Below are 16,744 nucleotides of genomic sequence, written 5' to 3' on the forward strand. Positions count from 1 at the left end.
CTTTGATGATGGGTCATTGGTTAGATGAAGGCTCCTGTGCTGTAGTATGTTGATGAATAGCAGCCAGATATACTGAGTAATTGCCTAAGTCCATTTGTGCTAGCAGCATTAGGTGACTTAGTCAGGTCTTTGAACAGAGTTCATAATGTTCTTATCTATACTTTCCTAATTTTTGGCTTGTGTGAAATGACCTTTATAGTATAGTGCTGTGTTGTAAAGCTATATTTCTGTTCAAAGTGTGTTTTTACTCATTGTGTTCTTTCTAAACAAATAAAAGAGAATTTTGACCAAGATATTGCCATAAATATAGAGATTATCCTATAGCCTTCTTAATATAGAAAAGGTTATATAATCATTTATATTCTTTTGCCCCACCTTTATTCAGCAAACAAGATTTCAGCAAACAAGATTTCAGCCAGTAACATTACATGATTTCTCAAAACTGACATGATTTCTCCACAAGTTGGTATCAAGATCATACTGTTGTGTAATGAAACATGTCTTTCAAAGTTTCATCCTCAGTGATGGGAGCAGTGAAGTGTTGTGCTGTCTCTGATAAGGCTGGTGCCATTGCTTCTCTTCAGTTACTGGGGACTTTAAAAAGAAGCCTATAGATGAACCACATTTTAATCTTAGCTTCTAAAGAAAATGAAAAGTATATTAATGGAAAACAATTCAGAAATAAATGGATCAGAGATGGGGAATATGTCACTTATAAGAAGAATGCCTAACATTTAATCTCTCTTTTGTTAAATGTTAAACTTATAACAAAGTTAAAAGGAGGTTAGGGCTGGTCAAAAAAAAATTAAATAATTTGAAAATTACTCCTTTTATTACATTTAAAGTCACACCCTTCAGGTTTCTAGATCTAACTTGTTTTATGTTTGCTGTGATTAGATGTGGTGTCTACCCCTTGGACTGTAGAACCTGGAGGTGATCAACTGAGAACCATGACCTACACTATAGTCCTTAATAATCCACTTATTGGAAAATGCACTGCTGCCACTGAGAAGCAGGTACATCTACCCTGGCAGTATTCCAAAGGAATCATGCGTGTGGGAAGAGAGAAGATACCTGTCGTAGTCACCGGTTTACCAGACAATTTCAACAAATAAGTGGCAAGAAAAAAAAGGGAGGAGAAATTATTACAGGTTAAAAGAGACTTTAGAGGCATATAGACCATATCAACCCAATCCTAATTTAAACAAAGTATTTATGAGATTTAAGGAATTGTTCACTTTTTCTATGGAATAATGGTATTATAGCTGTGTTTTAAAGAAAATAATACTTATTTTTAAAAGAAATACACTGAAGTGTTTATGGGTAAAATTATATTGCTATCTGGGATTTCCTTGAAAAGTAATCTAGCCAGGCAGGATGGTGAGAGGGAGGGGATGTGGGGTTCATTAGACTTTCTACTCTTATGTATGTTTAAAACTTTTCATAATAAAAGATTTTTAAAAGAATACTACTGAAATATGATTTCCAGGATCATGACAAGGGTTAGGGCCAAATGGGGAAGAAATTGAGTTTTCAAAAATAAATGTAAGCTCTTTCTTCCTCTGTGACCAGCATGGCACAGTCTTATAAAGGAGTGTGTGTGAGCCCAATTTGTGTTGACGTATAGTGTGTCTGTTCTGTAAATATCTATTAACATATGAACTGGTTGTGTTCTTGTAGTTTTGTCCATCAGTGTTAAAAAGGACTTGTTTCTTTTCCTTAAGAATTTTTTCAATAGATTGTCAAATGTTTAAGAAAAGTTTGGTATTTTGGTATTGAGAAGTCTTTGATAACCTTGGAAACTTTTTTTTTCTTTTTTCCTTAGAGATAAGTAGAAAAGGTGTGGTTAAAATGAGAAAGGTTTGGCCAACAACCACTTTAAATACTGTTTAGGGAAAGCGATGTTTTGTTTGGCTGTCCCCCTCCTTCACTTTTTTGGTAAAGGATGGTTTTGTTAAACTTTGATTAATTTTGGGGTGGGATCCTTGCTTTGTTCAATTAAATTCTGAATTTTTCCCCTAATAGGAACATTTAAAACTCTTTAATAATACACATAAGACATTATATGGTCCTTTTCTCCTCCTCATGCCTAAAAGAAAAAAATAATTGTACAGTAAAATGACAAACAGGCAACAAATACTATTTCTGCAGATTCCTTCTTCTCAATTCATAGACAGCAGAGCCGACATGGAGACTCTTCTAGCTTCATATACAGGCTTCTCATGTCTTTTGTAATTTCTAAGAACGAATCCAGTATACAAGGGTACTTCACAAAGTTCATGGAAAGATTCACATTATTTTTAAATTTATGTTTCCACAAACTTTTTGAAATACCCTCGTAAATGTTCTAAATTGGAAAGAAACTTCATACTTTACACATGTATATGCAAACTTTTCTTTGTTATCTTGGTAGACACTGCATAGAGAGAGTCGGGAAGCACAATTTTATTTGGTAGATTCAGAAGTACTGACACATGATGTCCCCTACCATGATTACTTCTACACCCTGAACAGATACTGTATCATCCGATCTTCAAAACAGAAATGCAGGCTAAGGTGAGCTACTGTAAATCAGTGTTTTAGTCAGGATAGGCTAGATTATGCTCTGGTCATGTGTTAATCCTGAATTCTTAGTAGTAGCTTTACACAACAAAGCTTTATTTCTTGCTCAAATTACATGTCCAACAGTGGTCAGCAGAGGGATGGGGCTACGCACTCAAGGCCCCAGCTGATAAAGGCTTTGACATCCTGGAGCTACAGCTTCCAGAATATGTGTCATGTCAGTTGCTACAAGAAGAGAGAGCTGTAGAACTGTCCTCCCAGTCCATTGGCCAAAACTAGTCATCTCCCCCTGTTAAATGGCAAGGGGGCTGGGAGTTCTTGGGGACACATGATGAAGCAGTGACTGACTGTGCTGCAATGGGAAATGAGCACTGTTGGTGCGTTAAAGAGAGTGATGGGCTTAGTCTCAGTTAATGCAGTTACTTTCAACTAATATATGACCACTAGAGATTTTGATATACAAGGCATTTAGAAAATTTAGCATTTATTTTTGAGCCTTTATTGCTATTTAGGTAATGAAAATTTGGGGCTCCAAAGTGGAAGGAAATAAAATGGCAAGTACTTAGAAGGAAAATTTGATGAAATTATTAGTAACAGTAATTTTTTAAAGAAGTTATTAACAATGAACAAATTTCCTTTTATAATCTTAATGACTTTGAATCCTTTTGGCTTTCCACTGAATATAACCTTAAATTTAGTTGCAATATTAGTATAACTAAAGTTTGTCCTTAAATAAATATTCTTCTTTCCTTTTTATCCTATTAGAGTTTCCACAGATTTGAAATACAGAAAACAGCCATGGGGTTTTATCAAATCTTTTATTGAGAAGAATTCCTGGAGTTCATTGGATGACTATTTCAAACAGCTTGGTTTGTAAATTTTTTGATTTATATATTTTTGTAAAGATAGCATTTATTAACAAAATGGGTTGATTATTCATTTGGATTGACAGAACCAGCAGATGATGTTGGAATGACTCTCATTGAAGTGGTTCCAACTACTCCACTTGTGGAATTTCAAAACTTTTAATTTTCATTGGTCTAAAAAACACATCTAATGCTTATAATATGCCAGACATATAATAAAGTTCTATGTGCTTTATAAATATTATCTCATTTCATAATCATAACAACCCTGTGAGATAGGGATGAATTTTTTTTTTTTCCGTTTTACTAAAGAAGAAATTGAAACAGATTGAAACAGAGATGTTAAGTGACTTGTCCACTGACCTACACAGTTAAGGGCTGTCATATTCCCTGCCTCTGCAAGGAGCCGGGGAAGCTGACTGCAGTCAGGGACTGCATAACCTGATCATAGATATATACTTGTGCTTTCTAAGACCTACCTGAAAAGTCCTCAGGCCCACATCTCCCTTATCTGATGCAGTTTTCCTGGGCTAACGCAGGCCCACTTAGCAATGATATTATGTACGTGTACAGATTTGGTGGAGGTGGGTACTGGAAGCTGACTGGGGAAAGTGACACAGTTGGTCTGTTTGGATATTTCTTAATATATACATGAGGGAAAAATATATATACATACATAAGCATAATTAATTTTACTTGAAGAAAAGCTGGTGGTCAGTCAGCTCAGGGTATTAAGGCTTTAACTAATCTAGTTTGTTGATTATTTATTTTCCTTGCCTTTCTTCCTTTGGCTGTTTCATTGGCAGCAGAGAAAATGAAACTCAAAATTAGTTTGGCTGGGGCCGGCCTGGTGGCGCACTGCTACAGTACGACGCTTGGGAGTGTGGCGGCGGCGCTCCCGCCGAGGGTTCGGATCCCACATACAGACCGGTTCCCGCTCACTGGCTGAGCGAGGTGCGGGTGCAACACTGAGGGTTGTGATCCCGTTGCTGGTCCCGGTCCGGTACTGGCGCGACACTGAGGGTTGCGATCCATTGCCGGACACGAAAAAAGACAAAAAAAGGAAAAAAAAAAAATTAGTTTGGCCACTGGATAATGAGCTTCTAATAAAAAAAATCCAGTGATGAAAAAAGTTGAAACAAATGACAAAATGAAATTTTTTGCAGGTTTTTTTTTACTGGTGCTTACTTTCTTACAAACCCTCATTGAAAATTAGAACTTTTATATGCTATTCCTTCCTTTGAGGTTGACGAGTCCATAATCTATATTGGAAATCTTTCTAATGATCCAGTGTAAGTGGGTAGCCTGTTGTTTCCATAACTGAAATCATTACATTAATATTTAATATAGCACAATGCAAATTTGCTCTGGTGATCCCATCATTTATTAATACACATTCTTCCTAGAATAACGGAACCTCATTATGGGTCATTATATTCTTCTAAAGTTTTTATTAAGAGTAAAGTTTGAATCTAGGCCATAAGAAGCTAAAGAGTAAAGTTACTAAGGCTTAAACAAGCAAACAAAACAACAACCAAAAAACCCTTGTGTCACAGTTGAGAAGGTTTCCTTACTATCTAAAGATCCTTTTTTTTTCCTTCTTAGAATCAGATTTGTTAATGGAAGAATCTATGTTAAATCAGTCCATTGAGGACCCTGGAAAACTTAGTGGCCTCCGAAGAAGAAGGCGAACATTCAACCGCACAGCAGAAACAGTTCCTAAACTTTTTTCCCAGCGTTCTCGTGGAGATGTGGGCTTAGAGACCAAAGGCGATATTAAAGGTAGTTGTCACCTGGTAAACCAAGATGAAAGATTTTAGTTTAAGGGCCAGCCCGTGGCTCACTTGGGAGAGTGTGGTGCTGATAACAACAAGGCCACGGGTTCAGATCCCTATATAGGGGTGGCTGGTTAGCTCACTTGGGAGAGTGTGGTGCTGACAACACCAAGTCAAGGGTTAAGATCCCCTTACTGGTCATCTTTTTTTTTAAAAAAAGAAAGATTTCAGTTTAGTTATATGAAGCAGAATGTTCCTCTTTTATAAGATATGTTAGTTAGGAGGTCTCTCTTCCCTCCTTTTTGGATAATATTTTTCAAAATCTGAATTCTTTAAAACTAATATGTAAGTATAAAAAAGTGGTTGCAAAATGGCAGGTATATGGCCAACATAAGTATTTTATTTGAACCACATGGCACTTTAAAAATTGGACATTTTTATTTAAAAACTCAGATCCGACAGCAGTTGGTCGGGATTTCTGCTGCCTTGTTGGACTGAGTGTGTGCTCCCCAGCTTGCTGCAGTGCCTACCACAATCCTCATCCTCCCCACTTCTGAAAGTTTCACTCATTTATTTCCTGCCTAGCATTTACAGACATTTGATTTCTATTTTTGAGTATACTGCTCTTAATCCTTATGTACTGTCAGGGCCAGCCCAGCAAAATTGCAAAGATGAAATTTGACTTTTATTATCCCCACTCTCAATGTTGAAGACATCTTATTTCTACTAACCGTTATTCCCTCCCTTTTGGAGCTATAAAGCTGTGACATCTTCATCCTCCTACATTATCAAATCTTCTAAGGCTTACATCTTAGTGTGACTATGTTTATCCACTATTTAAGATTAATGGCTCTTTAATTTTAGAATTTAAAAGTTTGGGCAACTTTGAATAGATGATTTTTTTAAAGAGGGAAGCATTGTACATAAACCCTGCTCAAATATTATTTGCAGAGATAGTACTTAGCTAGATATCATACAGGATGTATTGAATTGCTTATTTAATTTTAGGGTAAATTAATTTGTAAGATAGGCCAAATTTGAAGGACTGCTGTAGGTTTTCTCTTTATAGATTTGTTTCATATTATTCAGTTTATCAGAAATCAAAAAAGGGGTAAAGGGAATTCACAATAAATCTTTTTTTCTTTATAAATAATTTTTAAAATTTCTTTTCCAGTTCTTTTCCAATAATTAAGTTTTTATCAGTTGTAATCACAGTCTTCATTCTAATGTGGGCTTTTTCTTGTGATCTGCAGGAAAGAAAAAGGAAGTGAAAAGCTATAACACAACTCTTATTATGGTGATGAGTATTTTGTAAGTATTTGTTGTGAATGCTTATTTTGTTCATGTCTTCATTTATCTTTACTAGTTTCCAAAAGAATTTGAATGCATTTATATATTATTGTGTAGAAATTTCAACCATTTGATTAATTTTGGCCTATAAAAAGCAATTTTATAGGTTTCATTATGATAGTTTTTGATTATGATTTTCAGAAGAATTATTAAATTTGAGGTAGTACAAAGTATACATTCAACAAATGTTTTTACTTTTTAACTAATCTGATTTATTTTTACTATCATAGGTTTTTATGGGGAGTTCCATAAATTTAAAGGGAACATATATATGTACATGCTGGTGAAGTCCCAATAATAGTATTTTACTCTATTTGATTAGACCAGTGGTTCTTACCCTTTACTGTGCATGAGAATCACTTGGAGAGTTTGCTAAAATGCAGATTTCTTGGCCTCAATACCAGAGATTGATTCAGTGGGTTTTAAGTAGGGATCAGGAATCAGTATTTTAAAGCACACACTCAAGTTATTCCAATGCAAGTGATCTGAGCATCACATGGTGATGAAACTGGGGCAATTAGTCTGAATCTCAGAGTCTTCTATAGGAATTTACTAAGCCAGTCATACTTAGAGTACTAATATCTACACGGCTCTGTATGGATCTTGAGGTTTTCCCTTAGATTTAATTGAATTGATTCTGACTCAGTGATACACTCTGGCTGATAATTTTTTGGAATGAAACTCTTATGTCAGCTGTTTTTTCTAATTACAGATTTTAGAACATAGAAAATGTTTCTTTGAGTTTTATAAAAGGTTTTCATTTGCTACTTAAATTGGTTTGCTCTGATCATTTTGAATAGCAAATATTATCAGTGTTCTTTTGCATTACTTTGCAGAAAATCTACTCATATGTTGATGTGTTGATCTGTATACCATCTCAAAGCTGTAATTCATGGATATGATTTTCTTGCTACTACCTTAAGTTTTTTTTTTTTTAATCCTCTTCTTCACGGGTAAAGGTGAATGCTACATATTTTTAAGGGCAAGTCAATATTTTAACAGGAAAAAAAGTAGATAGATATGATGCCACCTATATATTTGCGTATATGTGTAATAAGTATGTATCCATTCACTTGAAAGGATGCTGTGAAAACCAATATATTAAGTTCGTTTGGCATGTAATATTTTATATATGACAACATTAATGTATATTTGGGATTTGATACTTCCTTTGTTCAAGATGAACTAGAAGAAATTTTTGCTGAATGGTAATTTTTTTTTTTGGCCTCCACTGGGAATAAGAAGTACATCACAATCTACCTAAGATCAGCTCCATATTGATCTTCATTCTTTCTTGAAATGCAGCATTATGGGTGTGTAATTGCTTAAGCCAAAGGCACCCAAAAATAAATCCAGAAAGCTTACCTTGTAGATTTCTAAGCTGGTTGTCTCATGTCAACATTAGCTGGGGTTCCTAGTGGAGAGGAGAGATGTCAGAGACAACCACAACCTGCAAGTTGGGGCTATTCAAGGACTTTTATTGTCACTCTAGTTACCTTTCATCTTTTCCCTCAATATCTACTTAATATTTAAAAGTAATTATTTTTAAACAGTAAAATAGGGATGATTGATTTAAATAACAACAATAATTGGAAAATGGTTTAGATAATATACATTTTGAAGCTTTTGCATGTATATTCTGCATTAGCAATGCTTTAGGTCTGGATAAGTGAATTAACCAGGTATAATTTGCTCTGCCTAGTTTGCTGTTGCTAGTTTTATTGAATGTGACACTGTTTTTGAAGCTGTCAAAGATAGAATATGCTGCTCAGTCCTTTTACCGTCTCCACCTCCAAGAAGAGAAATCTTTAAAGTAAGTTTCCCCCGCCCCTGACCTGTTTTCACCATATTATTTCAGTAATTCTTTAGTTGCAAAAAGTTTAAGTTCAGTTGCAGAGATTTCGGTCAGCTAACTATCCTGTAGTTATAAACAGCTTGCTTTTTTTGTTTGTTTAATTTTGTATTTTGTTTGCTATTTTATGGGGCGCTGAAGGTTCTGGAAATGAAAGATAAGAAGCTATTCTCCTGATTTTGAAGATGGTATTTTTCTTTCAGTTTACCCTCTGATATGGTGTCAAGAGCAGAAAATACTCAAAAGAACAAAGATCAGGCCTGTCATTTAAAATTAGTGCTCCGAAACTCCGTAGTGATGCTTGAACAGGTAGGCAACTGTACATACCACAGTACTTAGTATCTTTGTACCCGTATGAATCACTTCATCTTCTGGTTATAAGAGAATATTTATTATACCATTATTTGAAGAAAAATTTCTGTATTATGTATATTAGTTTATAGCTACTTGTGTTTATTATTTTTTTTTTACAAAATGGGAGCATTCTATATACACTGTTGTATACCCTTTTAAAATTAGTAATGTATTCTGAAAATGTTTCCATATTAGCATGTATACATCTACTTCATTCTTTTGATTGATCCTTCTAGATAAAATTTTATACTTAATATTAACTCTTTCTATAGAAATGGTAACTACTATATACATTATTCATTATTTTGTTTTTATCTATTAATCATTTATCTTGATACTTCCGTATCAGTACATAAAGCACTTCCTCTTCTTTTAACAGCTGCATAGCATTCAACTGTATAAATGTGCCATAATTATTTTACCAGTTCTCCATTGAAGAATGAGTTATTTTGGTGTTTTGCTATAAACATTGTATCTAGAACATGGTATCATCAGTATATGCTGCTCAGTCCCATGAGCCAAAGCTTAGGATTCCCATTGAAAAATGAAGATTAATATTTTCATTATGAATATGATATATGCTTACTTTTTGAAACTGAAAGACAGGGAATAGTAGAAGAGAAGTAAAAGTATAGTTCTAACATTCAGACACAATCTGTTAATATTTTATTTTATTTCCTTCCATCCTTTTTACTATGCATAAGGTTCTTCTTAGAAGATTTACTTATTGAGCATTACTTAGGATGTCATTAAGGCACTGAAGGTTACAAGTTCAACTAGGAACTCTTCAGATGCACAATGTCCCCAGTTCCTTAGCAACCTTCCCGTCCTACTACTCTGAGCAAGGAGCATATCATGTTCTCAGTTTTCTCCTCATCCCCTCTTACCATTTCCCCCTCACTCTCAGTTGATGCCCATGCCTCAGAGAAAAGAGAAACTTGTCCTCCTCCTCCTGTAACCAAATCTACAAACCTCCTGTCCCTGCACCCTGTCCTCGTCTTCAATCCTGTTAGAAGCATTCCTCTGTCTATGGGAGGCAAGTCCCAGTGCATGTTAGTGGGAAACTCCATCCATCACCCTCTAGTTTCCCCATTCTCAGTCTCCCTCATTCAACTGGATCTTTACCATCAACACACGACCCTACTCTGTTATGTCCTATATTAACAACTCACATCATCCACATCCTTCTCCATCTACTCATCTATATCTCTATTCCCTTTCACAGTCGGGCTGTTTCAGAGTTGCCTCCTCTGGCTGTTACTACTTCATGTTTCATAACCCACTCACTTTTTAAAGTTTTTATTTTAATCAAAATCACTTGCTTACGTAGTTTATTCTACAAGGTTTGTTCAGAAAAATGGCAATCCCAGCACCCTTTTCCCCATTTCCTTTCCAAAGACAACTATATGTAACTCTCTTAGTTTATTCATCTCCATATTTGTAAATAAGCATGTATCGATACTTGATTTTTCAGTTTTAGACATTATCTTTTGATTCCCTGTTATGGAAAACAGGATTTGGTTTTCTTTCCTTCCACTTACCCCAACCCCCTCCCTCTCCCTACCCCTCCCCGCAAAACACACATTTCAGATTCCTCCCGTCTTCATAATGAAGTTATAATATAATTTAACTTCAACTGGATTGATTCTCAGTATTTACTTTGTTTTGACTAACTTTGTTATTCCGAGCTGAGCCATAGAATAAATCATAACTGCTTTTTCTTTTCTGTGCTTTTTGCTATCCCTCCAATGGTCTTATAGTTAACTAGTTTATCAGTATTATTTATGAGTATTTAATCTTCTAATTTTCTGTTTATAAATCTCCTCTCAAAATCTTCATTTACTCAGGTATTCTGTTGATGGAGCCTCGCGACTGGGTCTGGTTAGGTCTAGTGGTTCTCTATGCCTGGAGCTGTCATCCTGGGCATCCCTGTTGTCATTCTCCCTGTTGTCATTCTCTGTTTCCTATGTCCTGTGTTCTCCTTTCCAGGTTTACTTTCTCCTTTTTGGTCTTTTGTCTTTTTTCCGTGTCCGGCAACGGATCGCAACCCTCAGTGTTGCCCCCGTACCGGACCGGGGACCGGCAACGGGATTGCAAGCCTCGGTGTTGCTCCCGCGCCTCGCTCAGCCAGTGAGCGGGAGCCGGTCCGTATGTGGGATCCGAACCCTCGGACGGGAGCGCCGCCACGCTTCCCAAGCGGCGCACTATCCAGTGCACCACCGGGCCGGCCCCTACTTTCTCCTTTTAACAGAGCACATTCTCTAGTAGCTTCCTGAGAAAGAAAGATTGGAGGTAAATATTTTAAATTTTCCTATCTGAACATTTTTTGTTATACTGTTTCCCTTGATGAATGGTTTGGATAGGGATAGAATTCTAGGTTGGAAATAATGTTCCTTCAGAACTTTGAAGGCATTGTTCCATTGTCTTTTGGCTTCCAGTTGAAAATTCTGAACCTGTTTTTCATTCCTGATCCTTTAATCTGGAAACTCATGCCCTGCAGTTCTGGAAGTTTTCTTGAGTTATATAGTGGATGATCTCCTCCCCTCTGTTTTCTCTCTGCTGACTTTCTACAACTCCTGTTATTCAGATGTCAGCCTTCTCTTGGATGGGTTGTCTAATCTTCTTACCTTTTCTTTCCAGCTTCTGTCTCTTTTTGCCTTTTTTTTCTAAGAAATTTCCTTACTTTTATCTTCAAATCTTCTGTTGAGTTTTTCAATTTTTGCTAACAAGTTTTTAATTTCAAAGAGCTAGTATTTTTCTGAATTGTTTGTTTTTGTGGTGTTGTAATCGTTTTCAGTGACTACAATATCTTTATTTCCCTAAGTATATTGATAGTTAAAATGTTTTTTTCTTCTACTTGCATACTTATTTTCTATCAAAATCCTTTCTCTCCATTTTAATTTCTGTCTTCAGAGTTAGAGGATTTCTTCAGTTGTCTGGTCGCCCTCAGTTGTCTGCTTGTGTGGATCAGAAGCTCTTACTCTTAACATGTGGATGGGGCTGTTGAATCTCTCTGTAGATCTGGTTTGGGCTCTTTCTTGAGAAAACCTGATATCAGTATCTTCAGGTCAGATTGTCACAGGATTGGTCATTTTCCACAGAGGACTCTTCCAGTCTCCTACCTGAAGGATTACGGACTGGCTGGAACATTTTAGGAGATGAGTGTAAGAACAGGGATGGGTGAGGGCAGGTCAGAAGGGATGGTCTCAGCATTCAGTGTATACTTTTTCATTCAGTCCCCGTTTTTGTTATGGTACCACTGTCCTTAACAATGCCTTGGTGTCCCGCTAGCTAGACAGTGAAAGACTATTTTGTCCTGTCCAGAAAATTAAATTCCAGACTTCTGAGTAGGTAGTAGGAGAGGTCAGACACCCAGGGTTTCATCCAATTCTTATTTTGGCTCCTTCCTTTTTATTCTCACTTCTAGAGATTCCTGGCTACCAACACCTGAGCCTTTAGAAGATTCTCTGGGGTTAATTTTGATGGTTTTTAGCACTCCCTACTGTTTAGGGATCAGCTTTCTCAGGCCTGCTAAGTCATACATCTGCATTCCAGTTTCTAAAGTTGCACTGTTGCATCCTCTTCTGTTCTCCACCCCCCCTCCAATCCCCCGTGGATTTATGCCTTAAAAAAAAAAATCCCTTTACTGTACTTTCAGTGGAGTTTCAAGAGGGAACAAAGTTATGCATATATTTAATCCACTCATTCATTCTTCAGCTCTCTTCTGCCTGCTTTTCTTCTCCCATCATTCCACTGATATTGCTGGAGCTAAGTTCCCCCGTGGCCTCTGGCTTGTAAAAGTAATGTACCTTTTTTTCAGTCTTCATCTTAGAGTGTCAGCATTTGACAGAGCTGACCTTTCCTTTCTTCAAATGTATCTAATCTTGCCCTTCTTTAAAATCATTAAAAAACCCCTCAGCTTTATTTGATATAATTCAAATTCTATAAAATTCACCCTTTTAAAGAATTTGTAGTATCTCTACAATGTTGTGCAACCATCACCACTATCGCTTCCAGAGAATTTTCATTACCCCAGAAGAAATTCCATACTCCTAAGCAGTCACTCCCCATCCTTTACTTCCCTTAAGCCTGACACCCAGTAATTTACTTTCCATTACTAAAATGGAATCATACAATATATGGTCTTTTGTGACTGGCTTCTTTCCCTTGGAGTAATGTAAAACTATTTTTTGCTGCTTAAAACCATTTCCTCTACCTGACCTCTTCCTAGCTCAAGTGCTACAGGGCTCTGTGTAGATTCTCTTCCCTTCTCCACTATTGTCTGTTTGTGCTGCTATAACAAAATACCTGAGACTGAGTAATTTATAAAGAACAGAGATTTATTTTTTACAGTTCCGGAGGCTGGGAAGTCCAAGATCAAAGTGCCACAGGTTCAATGTCTGGTGAGGGCCCATTCCTCACAGATGGCTCCATCTAGGTGTCCTCACATGGTGGAAGGGACTGAAGGGCAAAAAAGGGGCCTAGCTAGTTCCCTCTAGCCCTTTTATAAGAGCCATAATCCATTCATGAGGACAGAACCCTGATGACCTAATCACTTCCCAATGGCCCCACCTCTTATTACTGTTGCATTGGGGGTTAAGTTTCAACATGAATTTTGGAGGGGACATAAACATTCACACAACATCAACTCCCAAATCCATATCTCTCACTCTGACTTCTTCCCTGAGCCCTAGACTCATACAGTTACTTGCCTACCTGGCATCTTCCCCTGGATGACTAACAGACATCCCAAACTGATCATGTCCAAAACAGAACTCAGTTCTCCTCAAAGCCAAAACTTAATTCTCCTCTAGTGGACCTAATTTCAGAAAATATTGCCATCCTCCAGTTGCTCAAGTGGAAAACTTAATAAAATATCTAAGTATATATTTATGTAGTGGTTATTTGTTTTAGTTCGTCCCTCACTAGTCTGTAAGCTCCATGAAGGCAGGGACAGTGCTGATTTGGTTCACCATTGTATACCCGGTGCTTAGCACAGTGTCCAGCATGTAGTAGGTAAGCAATAAGTATTTGTTGAATGAAGAAATGAACAAGAAAGATTAAGACATAATTCTTACTCTTAAGTTGTCTACAATTTTATTAATCAGCTACCCATGTGTATTGTTAAAGACTATAAAAAAGTACAAGATTAAGTGTCAAAGTCTTAAGTAGTAAGGGTAATAATGCTTTGGGTGTTTAGAGGCATGATGATTAGGGAAAACTACATGGAGACAGCGGGTATGGGTAAGTTTTAGATAGATAATAACTTGCAAGGGGCTGGAAGTAGAACTTGAGTTGTTTAGAGGATAATGAGGAGACCATTGCAACTTCAGCAACAGTTTAGGAAAACAAGCCTTTCACTTTGGATAATGTGATTAATGGACATATTGGAAGACAGAATACACAGCAGTGGGAAGTGCAGTACTCCAGCAAATGAGAAGAACTGTAGCGATCAAACTGACAGACAGCCTAAAAAATCAGGTGTTTTATATTCAGTGTTTTATCTGGGCATCAGTATAAACAAAATTATATTAAATATAATTGTAAACTTTTGGAAAAAAATAATCAGAAAAATTTAAACAATCTGATTTTGAAAATTAATTTTGTTTGCAGCTGAAGACCTCACTCATTATGCTTCAGAAAACCTTTGATCTACTAAATAAGAATAAGACTGGCATGGCTGTTGAAAGCTAATTACCTTAAAGACTGAAACTGCAGAGATACTTGGAAGTAAAACATCTGGAAGAAAACCAGAGGATGAAGGATTTAATTGTCATAGGAACATTTCCATGTTTTCTAATTATTAGGATCTCTTAATATGAACATTCTTTTTGAGAACATTTATTTGCTAATTAGTCTCTGATAGCCTTAAGAAACCATCCTTTCAGTTCTTATGCATATTTCTAAGCTGTGAATTTCTCCAGTGAACCATGAAATACATTGTGGAATTGAATTTCTGTGATACAAAAAGAAAATGAGACATTCTGAATTGAGTAGTGTGGCCTCATTTCTACAGTGTGGTGTTGGAAGTTTGATGCTTTAAGTTTATCTGTTAGCACAGAATTAGTATGTGTCCAACAGAGTGCTTTCAAGAGGCTAAAACTCCACAACTCAAAATCAAAAGTGAAATTTAGTGGCTTTCAACTTAAGATAATCCACTTCATATATTTTTTAGCCTCTTGAAAGCACTCTGTTGGACACATACGAAATATAAGAAGAAACCTCTAAATCATTACTAATTTTAAAGGATCAGTTTTCAGGCATATATCGTAACATTTCTAGGTTTGACTACTGTATACAGGTTTGACTACTAAATATTACAAGTTCTCCAGCCATGTTGTATCTATATAAAAGAAATAGTTGTTTTTTCTTAAGGTGGCTATCAGATGTAAGATTATATTGCCTCTTCATACATTAAATGGCAGAAGAGTCAATTTAGGAAAAAGAAACATGTAGGATACCAACATGTAAAACGAAGAACCATCCTCTGAGTTTTAAAAACCAGGAGATTATGTTAGAACCTGGGCATTTAGTGACAGATCAAATATAGTTGAACTAAGTTTGGCTTCAGTTTAGCAATCTTTCATGGTGGAAGTGACCCGTCTGTTTGAAAATGATTTATATATTACTTTTCGTTAGCCATGTATGGCTTCATTGTTCATATATGTGCGTGGCTTGTTTTAACAGTTGGTAAGTTATAAGCCAGACACAAACTTTAGCTCTTTAAAAACTTTTGGGGCCATGTATGTTCTAATACAAGTGCCCTTACTTTGAAGTTGTGAGACACATGCTTTGGCTCTTTCATAAGTTTTTAGGCATATATGTCTCAATACAAGGGGTTCGCGAAAATAAGGACTTTGTGAACTGACTTAAAATCTGATTTTTTTCCCAAGAGTTAGGGAAAGTGCAGGAAGTGTTTTATTGTTTTATCCTCTTGAGTTAAGAATATATATTCTTACTGTTTGAACAACTATTGTCTTTAGTTGAATGTTTTCTTTTTTCCCAGGGTCACCAAAGCCACATGGCATTGCTAAAATCATTTTTGAGATGCTTGTAGAGAATGAAAGTATTGACTCTATTAAAAGGGAAAATGGGTTTCTCTGGGTGAATCCCAACTAGACTACCTGGGGGTACCAGTGTACCTAACTGGAGTTTTTTTGGTAAGGAGTTATTAAATGTCTGCCTGTAAGCAAGAGTGACTGGATTACAAACCTGAAACTTTCTCTTTTATATTCACAAAAGTGATCACTGACCAACTGTTTTTGTGATGTTTCTTTAAAACTTGTACTTTATAATAATATACCTCAAAGATTACCAAAGTATGCTGCTTTGTAAATTAAGACTAAATATGTATGTATGCAGAATTCAATTAATAAAAATTTGAGCCTGTTATGTAAATTGAATAAAACCCAAAATGTCTAAGTTGTAGTTTTATCGTTTTTCTGCTTAAAAAAACCCCCCAAAACTAGAAAGTCTACGGTAGTGAAAACATGTACATGGGCCCACATACTAAAAATTTTGTGCAAAAATAAAACCCAAAGAGGATTCTTATCTCAGGGCAGTCTCATTCCAACTATGCAGACTACTGGAACAAAAGTACTGGAGAGGCCTGCCGGTCTAATCTAAAGATTGCTCACCAGAAATCATGAAAATGAACAAGTTGGATAAATTAACAGATCTGGGAGCCGTGATCGGCTTTTAAGGGAAGGTCAGCGAATTTGGGGGAGGTACCTCGATAGCATTTTGCTGCGCTGATCTCCCCCACGCCTGTTGCGGCGTCTGAAAGAAGGCTGGCCAGCCACAGCCTCACGTAGTTCGGGAATCCTCCGGTCCCCTGCTTTCCCGTACTTCCGTCTCCGCACCTCTCCCTCACCCCGAGGGCTCCGGAGGCTGCCGCTCCGACGCGCCGCCCGCAGGCACCGGCGGCGACTGGGGCGGGGCGGGAGGTGCGGGGTCCGCCCTGTGCCCCAGCCGCCCGGACCCGC

The 16,744-nt window shown here is 36.7% G+C and overlaps 1 protein-coding gene across 1 annotated transcript in view; it reads left to right on the plus strand.

The window, feature by feature from the left end:
• The window catches only part of GRAMD1C (GRAM domain containing 1C), a 91,959-nt gene extending 77,106 nt beyond the window's left edge, over window positions 1–14,853 (plus strand). Inside the window, exons 12-19 of the mRNA XM_008580225.1 lie at window positions 898–1,016; window positions 2,414–2,556; window positions 3,328–3,431; window positions 5,034–5,210; window positions 6,457–6,514; window positions 8,256–8,366; window positions 8,609–8,714; window positions 14,373–14,853. Of these exons, the coding sequence (XP_008578447.1) occupies window positions 898–1,016; window positions 2,414–2,556; window positions 3,328–3,431; window positions 5,034–5,210; window positions 6,457–6,514; window positions 8,256–8,366; window positions 8,609–8,714; window positions 14,373–14,453 (899 nt within the window). The 3' untranslated portion in view covers window positions 14,454–14,853. The remainder of the gene's footprint in view (window positions 1–897; window positions 1,017–2,413; window positions 2,557–3,327; window positions 3,432–5,033; window positions 5,211–6,456; window positions 6,515–8,255; window positions 8,367–8,608; window positions 8,715–14,372) is intronic.
• Window positions 14,854–16,744: the final 1,891 nt, after the last annotated feature.

This window comes from Galeopterus variegatus, unplaced genomic scaffold (genome assembly GCF_000696425.1).
Source record: "Galeopterus variegatus unplaced genomic scaffold, G_variegatus-3.0.2 Scaffold84, whole genome shotgun sequence".
NCBI classification, from domain to species: Eukaryota; Metazoa; Chordata; class Mammalia; order Dermoptera; family Cynocephalidae; genus Galeopterus; species Galeopterus variegatus.